The 21,785-nt window shown below is 40.7% G+C and overlaps 1 protein-coding gene across 8 annotated transcripts in view; it reads left to right on the top strand.

Annotated features, from left to right (window-relative positions):
* Positions 1-21,785, top strand: part of LOC135312536 (ADP-ribose glycohydrolase MACROD2-like) — a 914,210-nt gene that overhangs the window by 811,696 nt on the left and 80,729 nt on the right. For all 8 annotated transcript variants that reach the window (XM_064446745.1, XM_064446742.1, XM_064446740.1 and 5 more), the window contains 2 exons: positions 6,236-6,317; positions 20,271-20,312. In XM_064446745.1, coding sequence (XP_064302815.1) covers positions 6,236-6,317; positions 20,271-20,312 — 124 coding nt within the window. The remainder of the gene's footprint in view (positions 1-6,235; positions 6,318-20,270; positions 20,313-21,785) is intronic.

Genomic DNA, 21,785 nt, shown 5'->3' with positions numbered 1-21,785 from the left:
AATTCCTTCTCCCTCCACCAGCAGGACTGAAGGATGGTCTAGAGATTGCCTGTTTGCCTGAAGCTTGGCTCATTGGGGTGCCTGCAAGTTCAAGTAAACAGGGGGGTGTTTTGGCTCAGGTCTGCAGTGGATTTGAAGCTGGGCCAGGTGCAAAGATTTTAAAGCTAGGTGAATTGCTTTGTGAACAGTTCGTTGATTATCAAATTCACTGTATCACCAGTCTGACACCTCTGCCCCACTTAAATCTTGTTATGAGGATGGAAGCAGTGCCAAAGCTTTGTATTTGCCATAAATACTAGACTGAAGTTCATTTTGAGATTAATTCTGCAATTATAGACCATGATGTCATGTTAAAATGAGTAGACAGTCCGCTAGGCTCTATGCTTTAGTGGTTTCTGTGAAATTAGTTATAATACCAGGAGGCTGAATTTTAATTTACGGTGCTATGAAATGAGTAGGTTTTATAGGGTCTGAAGCATTGACCTTTGGAAGGAGTGTGTGAAAACTCAACCATGGCTCATTTCCAAGTGGGATGCAGTCCTTTCTGACCTTCCTTTTCACTCAGGCAGACTGCTATCTGGACAGCTGGCCACATGTGCGTGGTACTCAGGAAAGGCAGCACCTCTGGCAAAGTGGATCAGAGCTGCTGCAAGGGAGATGGCAGATGCCTGTGTTATTTTACAAAGCTGCTATTTCCATCTGTTAGTTGGTTGCAGTAGGATTACCAGAGGATTAGATCAGGCAGAGGGTAGGCTGAGGGGGATACCATAAGCATCAAGAGCATCATTTACCAGTACTTGAAGGGGGCAGAAACCAACATCAGTCTCTGCATGTAGTCAACTCAATGTGCCAGCTCAGTCCTGCGCAGGGAGGAACTCTGTCAGAAAACCAGAAAAGAGAGAGATGGAAAATGAGGTCCATGAAGATAAGCAAGAGAGAAGGGATGTGGAAAACTGAGTCCCTGCCACAGAAATTGAAGAAAATTTACACAGTGTACAGGGACCAGTTAGGACACTCGTAGCCTGCTTCCATGGTTCATCAAAATCTTTTCCTCCTTATTCTTTGCTTCCCACAATTGAGATTTTGATTCCACAAGAGCATACCTTGGAAACCTGACTTAGATGGCTTTGTTTCCACTGGTGTCTATAAGGGAAATCTTGTTGAGCAATGACAGCTGACATGCCTGCCTGAACGGCTGTGGTCTGAACAGAGGGAAAACGTGGGATTGTGGCACAGTTGAAGGTTCAGGGCTTCTTCCTTACAGGCACTGTCATCAAGGGATCTTAATGGGTACAGGCAACTCTGAACTGTCACTGTTAAGGATATGTTTGAGAAAGTATTTGCAGGTTTAGGGTAATGAAATTTGAATATCAGAAGAACCTTAATTCTTAACGAGGTAAATGTTATTTCTGGCACCAATCCAAGCACACTGAAGTCAATAAAAAGCCTCCGTTTGGCTTTGCTGACTTTTGCATTAAGTCCACAGAATGTTTGATAAATTAAAAATGTTACAGCAAGCTTTTGGTGTTCACCATCAGCTTACAACAGTAGGTGCTGGTGGGATCAGGCAGGGACGTTTCACAAAGGGATTTGCTACATGTACAAAGAGCAGAAAGCTGCTTCATTCTCTTTGTTGTTTGTTACCATTAATTTGATTTGGGATTGGGAAACATTTTTTACAAGTTAGCATTGTTTTTCTATTGTGTATTTTCTGGTAAGATTTAAATTATGATGAAACTTTTTGTCACATATAATAAAAAGCAGCCACTGCCTGCTGGGTAAATGTCTTGGTACTGGGATACGCATTAAATACTTGGGAGTGCTGAAATGCAGTTGGGTTTTTTTTAATTGCGAGTTGTTATTTTGTTAGGACACAAGGTGGCAATGACATGGAAACATGCATTAGATAGTGTAGAAAGTCTTTTAATCAGCTTTCTGCTTCAAATCTGTGCTTGATATATACAGCTTGGCACCTGGGTATCCATACAGCTGTACGTATGACAACATTTGGTATGTCCTGTGGACTGTGCATGGCAATACATTTCTAGTGATGCGTAAGCGCACAATCAAGTATTACTGTCCCCTAAACAGGTACGGAAATTAAGTCAGAGGAATTGGACAACCTGCCGGAGGCCACAGCAAAAGAACTGAGATAAAACCAGAGACATTTTCAATCCTAAATTGTATATAAGTACAGCTGTAGGGTGTAAACTCCTCCTATATCAGTAGCTGCACATGCAAATGTGCACGTACACATCCAGCATCCTTCCCCATGCTGCAGTAGAGGGAAGGGTCCTTTAGGGACCTTGGTGTGTACTTTTAGTTTGCTGGGAAGGCAGGCTTTTTTCCTTCTGAAAGAATCTCTAAAAAGAGTATAAAACTGCCAGAAAGCATCATCAGACTCTTGTTTTATTGTGGCTTTGGATGTGCTAAGGCTTGTGGTCATTTCTCCAAGTGGTGCATGTCCATCTTCTTGCTCCATCTGCCTTCTGTGGGCAGAGCTATCTCTGGTCAGTGGTGGCTGTGTGACAGTGGAGCTCGGATGTCACAGAGGGGTGCAGCTCCTAGCTCTGCTGTGCTGTTTGTGGGACCCTCATCAGCTTTCATCATTCCTGCACTGCAGTGACGGTGCAGTCCATGAGCACCTGTCTGCCCTAGCCTCCCCTGGAGCTCTTGTAAACCTTTAGTGGTCAACAACCAAGATTCATTAACCCAACAATAAACTTAAAACTCACTAGATGCAAAGTGCTCTCAAATTCACTGGGGGTAAAATCAACCAACCAACCAACCAAAACCCCACTGAACAAAAAACAGGAGGAAATGTTTTTGCTAGCTTCTTTGTATTAAGATCAACGCTGCTGCTATTAAGACCAACAGCAGTTTTATACCCAGTGGAGGGGTTTTCAGTTCACAAGATTTGGCTGTATCCTTGTAAAATCCTGGTGTTAATGACTGACTCTGAGTCCATTCCACTGCAAAAGACCCTGAGCCCTGTGATCCATGCAGAGCCCCAGAAGTTTACTGATCCTTATCAGGTGAAGCCAACAAAACTACTGGGAAGGTATGCTCCTCAAAAATAAACTGAGAGCATGGCAAGGAGAGCAGGGCCCAAGGGAAAAAATGCATATATATATGTATGTATTAAAAAAAATCAATATACTTGCAGTCTTGAGCTGTGAAGCTGCCTAGTAAGTGAACAGCTCATGCAGTTTTAACTCCTATCTTCCTGTGTTGTGGTGCTCTTAATTTTGGAGTTCTTTGATCCACCTATTCATAGCTGTGAAGTGAGCAGAATGTAATCAGGCTTTGACAGGGTATGGTTGATTTTAATACCAGCCTCCAAAAACAGCTGTCAATCAAGGCTGAAATTTAATACCTTCAACCTGCAGCTCCTTTAAACTTCTGCTGCAGTTGAGTGGTGCTTAGTCCGCTGTGGAGGAGCTGGGCACCTACAAAAGGCGCTGGGGGTTCCTTGGGCATGCTCGGGGGTAGTCCCTGGGATTGCTCCCTGCCCTCTGTAAAGGGGCAGCATGAAACATCTAATCATGTTGGTGTTTCCTAGCCACACGAGGAGAGAGATTTCCTTTTTCAATAAGGAGCAGCTTTCATAAGTATGCAGCCCAAAAGGCCTGCTGAGCTTTTGTGAGCCAGTAGGGAAGGCAGGTTTGGAGTCACCTGGATTAAACCTTTCTTTATTGTAGCTGGAACGGGAACAGTAAGGACAAGGGTTACTTTCCATACCTAATTTTGAGTTATTTTAGCTGGGGATGTTAGATAAAATAGTCAGTGACTGGCAGGATGATAGAATATGGTTTAATTTCAGATTTACTATCTGCCAACACATGCCATTCAATCAGATAAACACAGGATTTCAGCTGTCATCACAATATCTTATGCATACTCAAAAATAGAGCACACTTTCTCACACCAGGAAGAAATTGAACAGGTTTATATATAGGATGTATACAGTCAGGAGGCTAGAAATTTTGAAATAGTCTGCTATTTCTAGAGAGATTCCCTATCTTTAAATTAAGGAATTATATTACAAGTAGTTGAAACTCTCAGGATTGCAGAAGTTTTATCATTGTCAACTGCACAGAAGAAATAAAAGTAAAGGGAACACCTTGAGAAGTTGAAAAGAGGGAAGTGTCTGTAGTATTTACAGCAGAGGATATGAGACTATACAGAGAGCAGGATGACTCAGAACTTCCTGCATGGGAATGTAATCCCTCCTCTAGTTTATAAGTTCTCATCCTTGCTCTTTTGTCTGTCCTGGTTCCCATATTGTGCCTATCCCTGTAATGCGTGAATATCTGCTTTGCTCGGGAGGTGGAGATAGAAGATGACCATCTAACATCATCCCAGCACTATCCTAAACCAATTTTCGCAACAAATGTAATTTAAGCATTCACTGTCTAAAGCTTCTCTCCTGAAAACACACAACTTTACTTAGGTGGAAACTTTCATATAGGTAAAATGTGGCACCAGTTACCACCGGTGCTTTATGTTATAAATTTGTGAGTACACAGATGAGTAAGGCTTTTTGGCTTGAGCACTTAACCAGTATTTGGGTTCTTTATTATATCTCTTGTGAAGAGTAGCTGATGACACAGTCCAGCATGTTTTTAAGGTCTGGCCTGGTTTGTTTACGAGGGATGCGCTGAACAGCTTGTTTCTGTGATTATCATATAAGCAGACAGCAACAGGCAGTTTTCTTGCTCACTAATCTGCCGATATGCTTCCCCAGCAAGCAGCATCAGCCCAAGCTCTGCCCTGCTGCTTTCTCTCCTGCTCACAAGCCTTAACACCCACATCACCTGTTCCTTCAGTCTCATATTTCCTACCTAGTTTGCTCTTTCATGTTTTGTAGGCAGCTTTGATTCAGAGATGTTCTTGTTAGCAACCACTAGTGTTTTCCAGCATAACTGGTTATTGCCTGCTCTTGTTCCATTCTGTATTCTACCAGGCTGCTCCAATATAAGCTCTAAAACGACGTTCTGAGCTGCACAGCATAATGGTATCTTTGAAGCCAAGACTTGTATTTTGCTTTGAAGAGAGCAGCTCTAGCAAAAGGACAGCATTTTCTACTGAGGAAAAGGGAAAGAAGGCGCTTTTTTTGAGAGAGCATTTCTCCTGCTAGTTTCCCTGCAGGGGGGAGGCTGACACTTATTTTAGCATGTCCAAACGGCACTCTTGAGGAGCTCTGCTATGACAGATAGGCTTATTGTCCATAGAGACATGAGGACAGCATAATGCCAGCCAAGATGCTGAATTTCCTATTTCTTGGGCTTCGTCCCTTTCTGGTTAAGCTCTCATGCACTTCACAGAAAAACTTATTGGGTTGCAAGTCCCTCACCTCAGCTGTAGGAGGGTTGTTTTGACTTCCCCAGCTCTCTCCTGGAGCTGGGTTTTGGCTGCAGAGGCAATTTGTGCTGGGCTATGCAAACAGATAAAACAAAGAAATAGCAAGGCTAGAGTGAAGTCCAGTGTGGGTGTTTTTCAGTCTTAAAGGCTTTGGAGTTCTGTTTGGTTTTTATTTTGTTTGGCTCTTTTTTGATCTCTTAGAAAAGTCTTTCACATACAGCGATCTCCCAAACAATTTATTTGAAAACATTGGTGGGTGATGCATACATTATGGGCTGTGGTTTCATTGATATGCTCAGCCTCTCTAATTAGATAACATATTAAATGTTTTATTTACCTCATGTGCTACCTGTTGTCTAACCAGCTTTTGTTTTTGCTGCATTCTGCTTGTATTATAGCAAGAGTAAGCGGTTTCATATAAATTAAAACCACATGAAACCTTTTAGAGCCATTTTAAAATACTAAATGGTTTTGCAAATAGGTTTGTCGGACAAGGATTGGAAAAAGAGCTCTTTGCTTACCCATTTACTCTTGTATGCTTATTAGAAGCCCCCCATGTGACTCTTTCATCAAACATTGCATCCCAGTACTCATCTAGAATGCCAAAAGTCATTTATACTGTGCTCAAGAGTGATTTGCATAAACAGGAGGCAGTTAACAAAGAATGCAGATGTGAGCTGTGATTGCAAACATTACTTTATAAATTGCAACACACATGCACAATAAAGTCAAAACATGCATCCCTGTGATGTTTTTTTGCTTGCCTGGAGCATAAAAGCTTGTTGGCTTAAAAGTTTCTTAGCTTTTATTAACTATTATTGCCAATGTTTATGGTCGTGATCATTTCACTGTGAATAATTTTTTCTTACAGGTGGATCGTATCATCTTCTGTGTCTTTTTGGAGGTTGACTACAAAATTTTCAAGAAGAAAATGGGCGAGTTTTTTCCTCTAGGTAGGTTTAGCAACCAAGTGCCATCTGACTTTGAAAAATGATGCAGCAAAGAGACAACAGTTGGTGTCCTTTCTTCTTTCCCTGCCTAAACCAAGTATTAAAATGTGAACCTTCTTTACAGATCAGCTGCACATAGAGGCTCTGATCCTGGACAAAATGCAGACATTTAAAATTTGTGAACCAGTAAAACTACTTGTGATACTGCTTTTGCAAAATCAAGGCCTGCATTTGTGTCCTCAGTACAGCGAGTTTATTCATTCTCTGCTGTATCCATATCTCCTCCCAAAAACCTGGTGCATGGCACTGGCTGCCTTGACTGAGAAGAAAATGATTTGTACTAATGTATATAGCTCCTAGTGTATATTGCTTTTCCATGCACTTTGTACATGCTTTGCTCTTTCATTAACGATGCTGGTAGGGTTTCTCTGGGTCTGAAAAGGTACTGCAGGGGTTAGAGCCCAAATGTGTCTGAATGAGAACTTTAAACTTGAGCTGTCCCTGTGCAAGAATGAATGGGAGAAAGGTGGCTCTCGCCGGAGCAATTGGGAAATGTTAGCCATTCATCTTACGTTTCACACAGGAGGGTACTTTCTAGAATTTAAGAAAACCGGGTGGATAATAAATTTGTTAATACCCCTCCCTTCATACGCCTGTGATTTATTTTTACCATATATCATTAGACATCTATGTTCCTTTTTTTTTTATCAACCCTATCCTTCTCTGGCTTTATTTTGTTTTATATGGCATCAGTTCTACTATAAGTGACAAGATCCAGATTTTAGTATTTTGTTTTATCACCCATTCCAGAAGTGGTAGTCACTTATATACTCCCCGTGCTGTCTGTCTGTCTGGTGAAAAGGGCCTTTGAGTAATAGGAAGCAGAGCTTTGGTGTGTTGTGTCTCCATTAATTCTACAGGACTGTGTTGTCACAGTAGCCACAGTTTTTTTTTTCCTTTCGCTTTGGCTGGTAATATGGAAATTGTGATGTTTCTGTCCCATCTCACTAGAACAAAGCTTTTTGTAGACAACTTTGTAATCTCCAGTTTGCAATGATTGGCAGCTGAAACTTAAAAACCTATTGAATAATTCAGGTGTCTAACCACTTAATAATATTTTTGTCTGGAGCACATTGAACATGCATTTGAAAGACTGCATTAATGTCTAATCCATTCATTGTGTGATTTTTATTGTTTTTGGCAGTGTACCCCAACACACAGGATAAAGTGGCAGTACCCTGCCTACTGTTGCTGCTCAGTCCCAGCCCTTCAGATTAAGTGAGATTAGACTACAGTGTCAATTTGTCAACAAGTTAGAGTATTAATACTTACCTTCATTGTTAAGGACTTTGAAATCACAGATTAAAGCCTGGTATTGCTGTTATAAATGTAAAGCCCGCTTGGGTTTGAAAGCCTGAGAGACAAGAAGATGCTTCAGAGCTGAAGTGTGGCAAACTCGAAGGGGAAAAGAGAGGAAGATGGGAGATGTATTTCCTTTTTGGGGTTTTCAAAACCTGACATTGTTGAACTTCCATGTACAGAGAACCTGTCTGTTTGGGTGTCATGTCATATAAAGACTTACAATTGCATTACATCACCTTATATAGATGATCAGTTGTGCCATAGTTTTAAAAGTATGTTTATTCTCATGCATGGAAAGTTTTTACATTTTTTTTTGCTTGAACTAAAACTGGGAATTGGATATGGGACCATAGAGGAGGTGGTCATGGTGGGGACCCTCTAAGGTGCAGCAAATCCAGTGGTTTGCCGGTACGTGACTATGCAAAAGGTTGATCCAATGCATATGCAGACAGCTGTCCAGAGACAAATGTTTCAGTTCTCAGCAGCCACAATTTGGTATAGATTGCTAAAGGTCTTAGGACCCATTTCATAAGCTCCCCACTGCAATTTCCTCATAACTAATGATTCTGAATACCAGTTTTGATATGCTTTAATGATGCTGGTTTCCAGAAGGACCAGAGCACCTACTGGCTGGTGAGCTGGAGCTTTAAAAGGAACTGGCTTAGTATGTAAAACTTTATCCCTGACTCAGCAAAGAATTTTCTGTGGTTAAGTCAGTAGTCAGTGATTTGGAAGATCTGATTTTAATGTATCACCACGAACATTTGGTATGCCCTTACACGAGTCACTTAGATCTTCAACTTGTGAGGAGACAGGGAGAGGCGGGAAAGATACATGCTACCCAAAAGACTCTCCATTAGTATCCTTGAATAAGTGGTCAGTATCTGGGTGTCTCTCCTGGAGGAGTGCCCTAATGGTTAATATGCAGTCTCAGGCTTTCTTTGTCATCTGGAATAGTCACTTTTCAGCAGGGTACCACCATTTCAACCGATGTCAACTGAAGTCAGCCTATAGCCTACTGGTGAGAACATCAGCTTAAGGTCTGGATGGTGATCACCAAGTGACCATCGTGTCTGCTGCTTGTTCTTTCTTTCTGGTCTCTCATGAATTGCCATCTTCATTTAACGTAGTAGATTTTGATGAGTTATTAGCAGACTCTCCTACTGTAGGGATATTCCATCTCTGCATGACTGGTTTCTTGCACAGAGGACCTAGTCAACATGGCTCTGTGTCAAGGAATTAGCAACTGTCTCTACCTTTGGCAATAAATTCCTGATATTTAGACTGGGAGGAATTGCCAAAACTCTGGTGGTTTTGCTTTGTTTTTAAGTGAATCTATTAATGTAGTGAAATGGAAGTCTTTAAGGATAGACTTGCCCTAAATTTAAGTCGATTGGACACTATCTGAACACTCACAGGAGAGAATAACACTGAGATACTACTTTAAGCTTAGAGAAAAAAACATTGAGATGTTTTAAAGAGTGTCTTGCATTCAGAAACATTATGAAATATGTCTACTTTAATAGACGTGAACAAAAATGCTTAGAAGGAAGAATATATTCATGGAGTTATATACATAGTTATTACTTTAAACCCAGTGCATTAATAAATCCAAAAAGACATCCAAATGCTTGAGCTAGTCAGGTGATAATAAAATTAAGCTAGAGTTACACCTCAGTGCATTAAAGTAAGTGGAATATAGATATAGGGAAATTGTTCCATTAGTTGAACATATCATTAGGCTTATTTTGTGAGTGGAATGCCAAAGAAATTAGTTGAGTAATAGTATTGATATTAAGACAACTGCCAAGAGCCTTGTCATTTGCAAACTTTAAATATTATCAGGGGTAAGAGGCAGACTTCTAAGTAATGTAATGTCTTAGGCATGTAGCAAAGCTGTTCAGTAACAGACCAGTTGTCACGGTCTCAGCATTTCTGATTTAATCTCAGTAATCAGTAGCAGGTACAGAACCCCAGACATAGCCAGTGTGCTGCAAGGGGGAGAGGGGGAGTACCACTTCATCTTTAACTCAGACTTAGGATCTCATCCTAGTGGTTGTCCAGAAAAGCTGTGGTTTAGAAGGTAAAGGGTCCTGGTCCATGCAGGATTTTCTGTTGAACCTTTGGAGTTTTGCTGAAAAGTGTTTGTATGTCCTGGTAGAAAAAGAGCAAGGGTGGAAGGCTATTTCTGTAGAGCAAGCAACCTTCTCTGCTTAAGGTGGTTGACTGTTTTAACATATTAAGTGCAACAAACAGTGAGGTTTTTTTTCTTTTTACCAATTGAGTCCTGTCTCCTAGTGGAATGAGATACCCCAGCCATTCTCCCTTCAGCTCTGCTGGGGAACTCTGTCTGCTTAATCTGAGAGAATGTCTTGCTACACTATCTTTCAGGCAAATGAAATATCCTTGCCTGCAGTTCTGGCTCAGCTGTGTAGTTCTTACATCACTGGATTCATCGTTACTAGTATTATGAGTGAGCTTTCCGGGAAAGGAGCTAATACTCATACCATTTTTTCCTTGGAATTCATTGTTTCTTCTAACAGAATTCTACATGGAGCCTACATACTAGGCATTACTTTTATTGCTAAATATATATATTTATAAGACTGACCAGGAAATGCTATAAAAACAGTCCTCCTCAAAAAACTAGATTCGCCAACATTTACCTTACAGCAATACGTACTTTTAGGATGCTATTCCTATGAGTAAAATTAAGACCATTTGTAAACAGTTGCCAGCTGGAGGCAAAGATGCCTTTTTTTTTTTTTCTCTCCTGTATACTGTGTATGCCTAGCTACTTAATATGTTAGATAGATAATCTTGTAAGGACCTTTGGCAAATGCTTATTTTTCATGGTGGCTGATGTATATTATGAAAGATTTATCTTAATTGTGATGCTTAAAGTATTTCTAAATCCACCACCTGTTATCAGTGGATTGGAGAGGAGAATAATTTTTTCTGAAAATGTTCTTTAGACAAAAATAATTATATAAAGGGTATGTACTGTGAAGCTGCAGCATTCAAGGTTATATTACATTCTTACTACTTTAAACAGAGTAACAAAATTGCTTCACTAAAGCATCACTAAAATTGTTAAAGAGAGGACAGGTTTGCACTTTTATTAGACCAATTGATAGATGGAAGATGCAAGCTTTTAGACTCCGTGTCCTTTCAGAGCTAATGAAAGGATGCTGGGCCCAATAACTTGTTCAGTTTTTTTGAGCTGTATCAGTTGGTGTTAGGAAAAAGAGAGAGAAATTGCTTCATCTTGAATAAACATTCTCTCCCCTCTATTCCAGATTATGATATTTAGTGCCTTTTCTGCTTTTATCCTGGTTGATGAAAACAGTCCCCCCTACCCAAAGCATATAGATAAGATCTACAGTCTTATATTAATCCTGTTACTTCAGGAGGATGCACAGCATCCTAGTTGTGCATGAATGTGCAAATATATCACAATTATAGAGGAAATTCATTGTTAAGAGATCTACCAGGCTTGGAATCAAATTGGAAACTGTCTAAATGGCTGAATGAAGGGCTTTGTATTAAAAAGGCAGATTCCTGCAATAATACGTGAGTGAACTCTTAAGCAGAGATTGTAATTTCTGCACTGGTATTGAGAAGCGTCACCCTCTCCACTTAATATGGCAGACTTCACTGGTGCTGAAGCAGTCCTCAGTGTGTGAGCAGAGGAATCATAAGTTAGCCCTTAGTAAGTAATCCCGTATCAAATGGGTAATTAATTTGATAAATTTAGCCTCTCTGTTTGCATTTGCAGTATTCATGAGCCGATTCATTTACTTAATTCATCACCTGAATGTATTCCATCAAATATTTTTCATGGGCTTTATTTTACTATGTGGATAGGTGCCAAGTGGTTTACTGGAAGTACCTGATATCCTGTATCTGAGATTCCACCTGGGCAGTGATTTGCCTCATAAGTCAGGAAGCCCTGTTTTTTCTGACTGGTTCAGGCAGACGTGCAAAGGCCATAGGGGCTTGGAGCCCCCAGGAAATGGAGGTGAGGGAGTAAGATTTGGGGGAGTTTGAAATCCCTTTGGCCTTCTCCTCCTAATCAATGAGGGCCATCCTGACGGTTTTGGTTGCAGCTACTTTTTCCATCTCTGCGCAGTTTTCAGGTTGTCATGTTCACAGCTGATAACCGCCTGTGTTTTCACAGGTTTAGACTAGAAGCAGTCAGACTGTCATCTCCCTTTCTTCACTGCTTTCCCTCACAAAGCTTTCAAGGCACTGTGGACGGGCTGGGTCCCTGATGATGACATGGAGCCTACATTTGTGTCCAGACACCTGCTGTGGGTACATGAACACATCTGGGTCTGAGCAGAAACTGGGATAGAGCAACTGGTCACAGCAGCAGCAAATTGGGATGTCACGTCACAGTCTTTGGCTTGTACCCTGGTCGTGGGCAGGATCACCTACAACCCAGGGCTGTTTGCTGGAAGGAGCAAAACGAGTCCCGCTTCCCTGACCCCACAGCTCTGATGGAGCTACAATCCCTGCTGTTGTATTAGGATGCTCAGAGGACTCTCTGGTTTCTCTGGCTTGTGAAACTTTTGACTTGTCACTTGGAGATCCTGCTTGGTGAATGCGCAATGAGATGGTGCATGACCACGCATCCCTTTCCTTTCTAGGGCTATGTACCAAGCTGTTGAGAGCATACAGGATACCACTTGGTATTTACGCATTCACAGCCGTGTGGCCTGCTCTGGACTCAGTGCTGACTTTTGATGTTCCCCCCAGGTTAGAAATCTGGCGGGGGAGCCTTGTGCTCAGGCAGAGATGAGTGAGGATTTTTTGGAGGGTGGAAGGCAGCAGTGGTGTTGGAGAAACTCTAGCACACTGACAATTTCATGTGGGAGTGAAACCCTGTCTGCACCTCTTTGAGCTGTCTTTGTATTGAAGGATGTTGTCCTCAGATGGCTTCTGCAAGACCCCTGGCTGAAGGACTTAATTCAAGACAGGTGGGGAGAAGCACAGCCCTGCTGTTTCCCGTGATGGTTCCTTATCCCTCAGTAGTGGAGGCTATAAAGGAAACACTACCCATTTGAGGGAGCTGGAGGAACCTGTGCACTGGAATAGGATGCTGGCTTTGCTCTAGTTCTCTCTCACAGCACCTGCAGATCCTGATAAAGTACATTCCAACATAAATAGGATGCTGTAAAAATTGTTCTCAGTCCAAAAGTTTAATATTGCCATCATGCTTAAAATATCTGTCCATTTAAAAATGTGTCTGAAACAACTTACCTCATAAAATCTCAAGCTAACTAAAAGCTAAAGGTGTTCATAAAACTATGAAACAAAATTTTCTATGGCTTTTTTGTCTTCATTTGCTATGGCAATGACTGTGCCAGTCCTACCACTCATTGGGGTTGTCTGACTTAGCCCCTTTTGCCAGTATCTCACCATAGTGCAGGAGGATGAACAGGAAGCAGCACAGGAGTGATGCTTGGGAGGCAGAGTATGTAGTCGATGGCTCAGACACTATTTTCAGCATCTTAAGAGATACGCAGACCAAGAAAGGGTTCCTAGAACCTTCTAACATTGGCAGTGGGTTTCCAGTACCTAATAAAAAGTTAATGGGCAGTTTCCTGCTGCAGTTTGAATCATAATGAAACTTCTTGGTACAATTCCTTCTGAATTATTTCCTGCCTGACTGCTGACAGAGCATTGCTCTAGACTTTGTTGTGTGTTGCAAGTATTGGTCACCTCAAAATTTGGGCTTGGAGCCTCTGGTTGTATGTGGTTTGACAGAGGTTTACAATATTGTTTGCTATATGGTCTGGAAAATTGTTTGCCTCCTCATTCCTGATAGCAGCAGTGGCGCTGCTTGGAGCAGGTGTGGACAGTGGGACCATAAACTATTAAAGTGCTGTTCTCAGGAGCTTTTGCTTTGCTAAGCGAAGTCTCCTCTTCTTTGCTCCAGTAGCATCTTGTAGACATTTTCTTTGTCTCCTTTTGTGAGACTGATGATAGAGCCTGCAGGCAATCAAGAACTCGGGGGAAGTGGCTGTTTCTATGTATTTGTCCACTCACTCCAAGTCCCTGAGCTCTTCAGCTCCTGGGAGACACCTGGCCAAGGACTGCATTGAAACAGCAAAGCAGCAGGCGATGAGGGTGCCCTTGAAGGCACGGAGGTCATGCAGTTGCAAGGACCAGGCTGCTGTGTGCGTTAACAGAGTGGGAGAGCGCAGGGAAGATGATGAGTGTGGTAATTAGAGACGTGAATATGGAACAATTATTTACCATCGCTTGTAACACAAGAAGCGCAAGGTGTCCCAGGAAATGATGAATCAGGATGAAAACAAGTAACAGGAAGTAGTTTTTCGTCTGACACATAGTTAAAGAATGCTTGCTATGAGGTGCCATGGAGCCTGAAGGTCTTAAATATAGTTTAAAAGAGGATTAGCTAGACCAACAGAGGACTGGTCCAACAGTGGCTATTAATCACCACGGTCTATATGTAACCTTAGGCTCAGGGAGAGGCTGACAGAGGGAGGGAAATGTATTGCTGTTCTGACCTGCACTCAGTCCTTTACACATAGATGCCTGGCACCAGAAGGTGAACAAACAGAAGCTTTTTCAGTATAATACCTTACGTGAACACATCTTTGATCAGGGATCTTTTCTGCCTGCTGTGTTGCACGTTGTGGCATTGCATGTAAAGCATTCCAAATGCATTTTATGTCAAAAATAACCTGTCCTCTCTGGTCACTGACACTGAGTCAATTCATGTGCTGGAGTGCTTCTAATTGCAAAAGATGCAGTTAAATTTGTGTTTGTCTCATTTGATTGCCTCTGCCTTAGGTTACTGATGAGATTTTGTTAGAAGCTTGTATTTAGAAATGTGTCACCACGTGCAAAACATACCATTTTGTGTGTGACTACTACATTAGCATACATGTGGGTGAGAAATCCACTTTAGCACTTGTGTAAACAAAACTCAGTTGTTTTCAATATTTCAGGGCAGGGAGGAAATAGGGAAGTATTGCAATAGGTTCATTTTTAAAAACCAATGTATATTTTTCCAAGAAGTGCCGCATTCCTTTAGTGTAAGGTAGAAGCATCTGGGAGATAGAAATCCAAATCTGATCCTGGCTGTGAGCACCATTTCCTGCACTGGGACAATGTTGACCAATTCACTCGCAGTGGGAACAGCAGTTACTGTGTAGCCTTTATGTGCAGCTGAGGCTCATACCAGTATATGTATTTTTACAGCAGATCAAGTGATATGGTGCATAAAGGAAGCCATCTATGTGATGACAAAAAAACTAGTGCCTAACTTCTTAGGAGGTTGGTACTAAGGATTTCTATTAGATATAACTTCAAAAGCTACAAACACATTTTACATTCAATGAGACTCCGGTGTTGTGGGGTATCAGTCAAAGTTTCTTTATAATCAGACTAAAAAATTATATTAAACTTGCTTAGTGTCAGTGGAGGTTTATGTAGTACCTGTTGTTCTGTATGCAGGATTGCATGATTAAAGGATACAAATGTTAAGAACTAAAAGAAATCCTATTTCTTCTTCCAAAGCAGAAGAATGTGCTTTTTTGTTAAGGATCTTTCTGTTTTACCTTCTTCTTTTTTTTTTCTTCCTCTTATGAGCACTGAGGATGAGGGAAAGCTTTATGAAAAATACAATTTTTTTACAAGTAGATGTGAAGAGTCAGGTCTGGGTTTTGTTGATCTAATCTGGCAGAGATTTCCAAATCTGCTTTTCCTCAAAGACAACATTCCCTTTTTCTGTGCTATTGGTCAGTCTGTGGTATTCTCCTAGTGGAGAACTCATGAGTTGGAGGGGGCAGAACAACCCAAAATGCTCCTGAGCTCCTAGGTTGTTGCGAACCTCATGCGTATGTTTGGTCTCTGTCAAAACCTAGGGTGTTCTCATGCGGTTTATTATGCTACAAAAATGTCAAATCTTGTAGGCTGAGATGGACACAGAGCCTCTACACTACTGTGAAGCTCCTGTTGGGTAGCAGCAAGGGTCATAAGCAATCAAAAAGTTATTTTTAAATTATTAAGGATTGAAAATAGATGTGAGACACATGATTAGAAAGCTCCCGAAGGATGTTAAGATGATCACATAGATACGTGGGTGAAGCTTTGGGACAAAGTTTCAGAAAGACAAGTGTGCTGGAAAGAAATATAGAGACTGAAAACCCACTTGGTCTTTTTAGCTGCTGGTAACCTGATATTATTGTGGTTTAGACAGTTTGCATCAGGTGGGTACCCTGGCCCACACTACTGCCCACTTCAAGATTGGACACGGGAAGCTTTTTGTTTGAATGCCCCAAAATGGGATCCATTTTCTCCAATGTTGCAAGGCTATTGTGCTGCACATCCTGTTACTGTAGTGGATACTATACAGGTGAATCATGAAGTACCTCCTAGGCAAATGCTTGAGGGCAGGAACTTTTTCAGCTGGACCACCTTTTTGTGTATCAGATAAGCTCAAAGGGATGGCTGCAGCTGTCAGTGCTGAAAGGTTTTATGGGCATTTTTTGTTTTGATTTTTTTTTTATCATACTGCAGTATGATCACCATCTTCAACCTCCTGTACAGTTCTGCCCATCTCATTGCTCTGTTTGCCAGTTTGTGTGTATACAGGCTGCAGAGGGGAGTTTGATCTGGTCCCACAGTTCCCTCTCAACCCCTCCTGTGGTTATATTCAGTACATGGAGCTGCACTTGCAAGGAGGAGCAGGCTGAGACACGTGGGTTAGCTGGAAATAAGGAAACATCTGGGCATCAGGAAGCAGCAGTGCCGAGAAGAGGAACAGATCCTGAAGAATGAGACAAGGCAGCTGAGGAAAGGTTAGAGGAAGGCAGGGAGGAGCTAGCAGCATGCAGTGGTGTTGGGGGAGTGCTGGCAGCCCAGGATGCAGACCCTGAATGCAGATGAAACAGCAGCTTCCTGCAGCAGGGAGCTGGCTCTTGTGTAAGAGCTCTTCAGTGCATGCACAGTTAAAAATAAAAGGTGTTTGTGTAGCGTTGACTTTCCGTGTGCTAACATGAAGAAGAATGCAAATAGAAGTGTGGGCAACAAGGAGGAGGTGGTTTAATGGCTTTGGGGATTAGCAGCGGTATTTAGAGCCTTTCACCTCTCTGTTCCTAACATAAATCTTAACACAGATTGATGGTTTTAGCCATCCGGCTTGTGTTTGCTTGTATGCAATGACTAGTGAGACAGCAAAAGAACCTGAGCAGCAAGGCATAAGAAAAAAAAATGAAGTATATGACAGAAAAAGGCATCATCTTCTCCAGTGTCAGTAAGAGCAAGTATGTTGCAATTAATCTGTTTCACAGAACTTGGCAGGTAACAAGGGAGAGAGGAATGAAAGAGTAACAGCATCTCTTGGTGCATGACTCTACCAGAGAGCCTGTGACTTATACAAATGTGTACACTCTGAGCAACTTGCTCCCAAATGCAAAGCGCTCTGATCTTTAGAGATATGGTTACCCCAGAGAGCATGAGTTAGAGGGTGAGTTTCAATCATAGGTTGACTCTCAACTGTAAATTATTTTATACTTGACTGGAAACTGTTCTCCCATACATCACCCTATCTAATACCTTAGTTTTATATACTATAGCCCAACTTACAAGCTAGAAAATTTTGCGCGCTCAACCATATTTTGGATTAGATGGCTTCCTTGTATCCTAAGCCTTATAAATACTGATGTGAGTTTTCTTGGGGGTGGGCTGACCCTCGTAGGGAGTCACTGTCAGTTTTCCTCTCACTCCAGGCTGTAAGGTCTGTCATTTCTTTTCCAGCAAGGTCATCTTGGTAGAACTTCCCAAAATCCAGGGCTTTAATGGAGAAGCCATGTGAAAGGTCGCTGTTCTGCTTCTTCCAACAAAAGAGGAACCAAGACTGGGTACATGCATGCACACAATATAGCGTGTTTTCCTAGTCAATTATTTTTTCTACAGTTCTTCAGTAAGGGCGAGAGTTACAGAGGACCTCACCTCTGGTCTTTCAAATGGGGGAGTTTGGGCAACAGATATTGATGATAAGTCTTTAAGGAAACATTTACTGGTGTCAGAGATTCACTCTTGGGTTCTTCCATGGTTTTTTCGATTTTGCTTTGGGATTGACTATCTTTGGTGCATATTTCAAACCAAAGCAAACCTCTAGAAGGCTTTCTCTAGATGGGGTAAAACATGTATAGGGAACATTAAAAAAACCACCTAGGTATTACAGATCTAATTTATAGCAATCTTGGCACTGATTTGGCTTTACAGAAGGCATGTAGAGTTTCAGTAAAAAATATTTTTACTTGCTTTTACTTCTTCAGAACCAATAACCAAGAAACTGCCTGCAATACTTTTGGGGGGAAATTAGATGAATTTTGGGTGTAGATTTCTAAAACACTGGTTTTTATCTCAAATAATTGGTTTTGGCATAGAACTCTGACAAGTAAACATGGGGTTTCTCACTTCAGCCAGCCACACCAAGGTGGATGAAAGAGACCGCTTTATATTTGACAGGGAAGCACTTCCACCAGATGCGTTAATAGTGTGAGAGTAAGGATTATAGACACATGAAATGACTGGGGGGGTGTTGTGTGCCAAAGTGACACTCAGATTCAGATCTAGTAGATTGGGTTAGAATTTTTGAAAGCACCACAATGACCTAGAGATCATGTCAATAAGTGGTTGGGAGCCCAACTTCCATTTTCAGAAATTACATAAAGACTTTACTGCTTTTCAGCAAAACTTAGGTTCATTTTCCCAGAAAAAAAATGGCCTTTAATTCACATTTAGTCTGCAAAAGCAGTCTTTGCCTCTTCATAATTATATTGCATAATGACTTCACTGCTTTTTAATAACATCAGATTTCTTGCCTGTGTCCATTATCACCAGCTTAGAAATTATTGTGTTGCTTTGGGTATTTCATATTCCAAGACACTTACAGAACTATAATTAAGAGCTTCCGCAGAAGACCGGGTGATACATGTACGTTAAGATATTATATTCTGCTGATTTAATGTCAAGTCTTAGATTAATTTGAAATTCTAGCATGCTGGTTTCACCATAAATGCTTCCATGGAAAGAACATGTTATGGGAAACTGAATAATTAATAATCTTTATGTTAATAAAAGTTTTTCTGAGTGGTTTGTTGAAAAATGTCAGGACTCCAGTTGAAAACCCTGGCTCTGTTGAAGTCAATGGCAGAATTGCCATTGGCTTTAACAAGATTTTTCATTTTCTTATCTCAAAAATTACTTCTCAAAGCTCCTGAAAGTTTCTGTGTATGAACTTATATTTGTACAGTAGAGTCCATGTGCCTTTTTGATCTTTGAAAAAATTGTTTGCAGAATAAGAAAAGAAGTAAAATGTGCAGTGGCTTTTTTCAGTCCTGATCCTCTGGGCTGCACTAAAACTCAAGAGAAACATAACCTGCTCTCGTTTAGTGGCTTCTGAAAGTCCTGCCCTCTAGATCATGCCTGAATGAGGTGAAAGGGAGAGAAGGATGGATACAGATCCATCTACTGTAGATTCACAAGCATCTATGAAAATTCTCACACTTGTGATTTTAATGCTTATAGCAAACGTAATTCTCAGTGAAGGCCTCTGTTATTAACTAACTGTTCTGTTCTCAAGCTACTTGAAGTTTCAGGCTCCAAATCTTGATGAAAGCAGAGCTTAATTCTCATAGCGTGTGTCACAGCATTTGGATCTCAGCAGAGTTTATCATGTAAAGATCTGACCCTGTAAATTAGGACCTAAATACTACTGTTAGTTTTCATTACTGTTGATCATAATATTGCAAAACTCCATTAGATTCAAACGGTTGTCATAATATGCACATATGCAAGTTTGAAGGATGTTAAGCTTTAGACAGAAATTGTAGGCTTGCCACAGGATTTGCATGTGCCCAAATCCATTTGAAAGGGTATAAATGGGGTCTATGTGTATTAGAAGCATAGTTGACATAAACTTCTGTGGTCAATGAGATCTTCATTAGATGATTAAGGCTCTGGAACATTGAATCACCTAGGTGTTAACTAAGGTTAATAATTTTTTTTCTTCATAGAAACAACTTGTGGTAAAACGTTCCTTTGTTACAGAAATGTAACATTTTGCAAAAGGAATCTTCTTTCTTCATATATCGTCTTAATAATTACAAGTGTTCAATTCTTGGGTAGCCCAAGTTTGGTCTTAAACCAAAGTCCTGTCTGGCAAACTTATAGTAACTTCTTTATGTGGTACTATTTCTGGATAAGTAGTTCTCTTCTTAACATAGCCAGCTGTTCCCAGGAAACAAAGCAACTGAAACTTGAGAAGTAAACTAAAAAGTCTGCTAGAAAAGGGAAGGCAATTTCATTTTATTCAAGCCCTAATTTGCAAAAATTTTGTAAATTTTATTCCTTGTCTTTATTCCCTGCATTTCCTGTATCTGGTAGTAACAGTCTAGTATCAAAGTCTTTTCCCATCCACCTCCACATCTCACTGCAAAATGTTAAATGGAAGGAGGCAAACTAAGATACGAGCAATTTGAAACATGCAGTATTTCATTTTAGATGTTTCCTGGTATTCTTATAATTTTCTTTAAATTTTTTTGGCAGATGCTGCTAATGAAGAAGGGACTGAGCTGAGTGAAGAGACAGGTGAGTAAACTATATTTTTTGCTAAAATACATCGCTTCTCCCAAGCATCAACCCAACCGAAAGATATCTTGAAACTATTTGCCTTGGCTGTGATAAGCAGTGCCAATCATTTATTGCTAATGTTACAACAGTCATCTCTGGTTTTTAACATAACATAGGCTAAACCATCCCTGATAATAAATAGTACACAGTAAGAACGGCTGAGACTACCTTTTTAATGTAATCATCTGTTATGAGCCTCTGGGTGATACTTGGGTGCTTTTTATTAATAACTAGTTTGAACATGAATCGGAAATAATTAAAATTCTACAGTCTCTCTGTCTGTGAAAAGGTGTGCATACAGCAATTCTTGAGTCATTTGCAATTCTGATTAGTGGACATGATTTGTTTGCAATAAAAATGGCAGCAAAACTCTCCTGCAAATTCTGTAATATGTTGGACTTGATTGGACAATATTTCAGAGAACTTTTTTCCTGGTCCTCCTAGTTTGCTGTTTAAAACAAGTGTCAGTGTTTAGGGTTTGTGGATGTGGGTAGACTTGAAATGGAAATGATGGATAAGTATAATGGAAAGAAAGGCCTGAGGAATAAGAAAAGGAGAGGACAGAGTATTAGATATCTCCCATGAGGACAAAAGCTTCCAGTCAGTAGACTTCTGCTAGTGTTTTGTAGAGAGCTTCATCTACTTAATCCTCTTGATCAGGCTCTTTGTAACAGGCTTCCAGCACAGCACCCTGTGTTACCTTCCCTGCTGACCTTCACCCAGAGGTTCTCAGTGGACACCTCCTGTTCCATAAGATACTTTTGTGCAGTGAAGGACCTCCTTTTATAGGCAGTGCAGCTCCCCCTCTTCTCTGCCTTCTCTCTTTTCTGCCTTCTCTCTTCTCTGCCTCTCCTTCCTAACGAGATAGTACCCATCTGTGACAGTGCACTAGGAATGTGCACTGTCCCCTGGGTCTCTGTGACCCTTATTTCATCATAGCCCAGTGACTCTGCAGGAACTTCCAGTTCTTCTCTTTACAAAAAGATACAGGATCAGAAGGGAGAGCCACAGGGAGAAAGGCAGAGATATACCAGCCAGAAAACAGAGGTAAAAGCTTTTGAAGCAGGATGTTGTCTTGTTAAATTGGCGAGATTGACCTAAAGACAAATGGATTATGATGATTTATGGAACCAGTTAACTACCTTAGAAATTAGAAATACCTGAAGAATGGTGTATATGCATAGATGTGAAAACATGGATATACACAGGTAGATATATGTTACACTGATGGATTAGCACATTCTTTTATGGCTGTTCTGCCTTGTTGATTTTATTACATATAATTATAATTACTTTTTGGTGTCAAGGTTACTGGATAGGAACTTTTAGAAATTTTAATACAATTAGTGTGATTGATATAGTTGTACATAATTACAGAAAAGTAGAAAAATAAAGACTGTCATTATACAACAAACATTTGCCAAAGATTAA

Source organism: Phalacrocorax carbo, chromosome 3 (assembly GCF_963921805.1).
Source record: "Phalacrocorax carbo chromosome 3, bPhaCar2.1, whole genome shotgun sequence".
Taxonomy (NCBI): domain Eukaryota; kingdom Metazoa; phylum Chordata; class Aves; order Suliformes; family Phalacrocoracidae; genus Phalacrocorax; species Phalacrocorax carbo.
The sequence above is the reverse complement of the archived record's forward strand: the minus strand, read 5'-3'. Positions and strand labels throughout refer to the sequence as shown.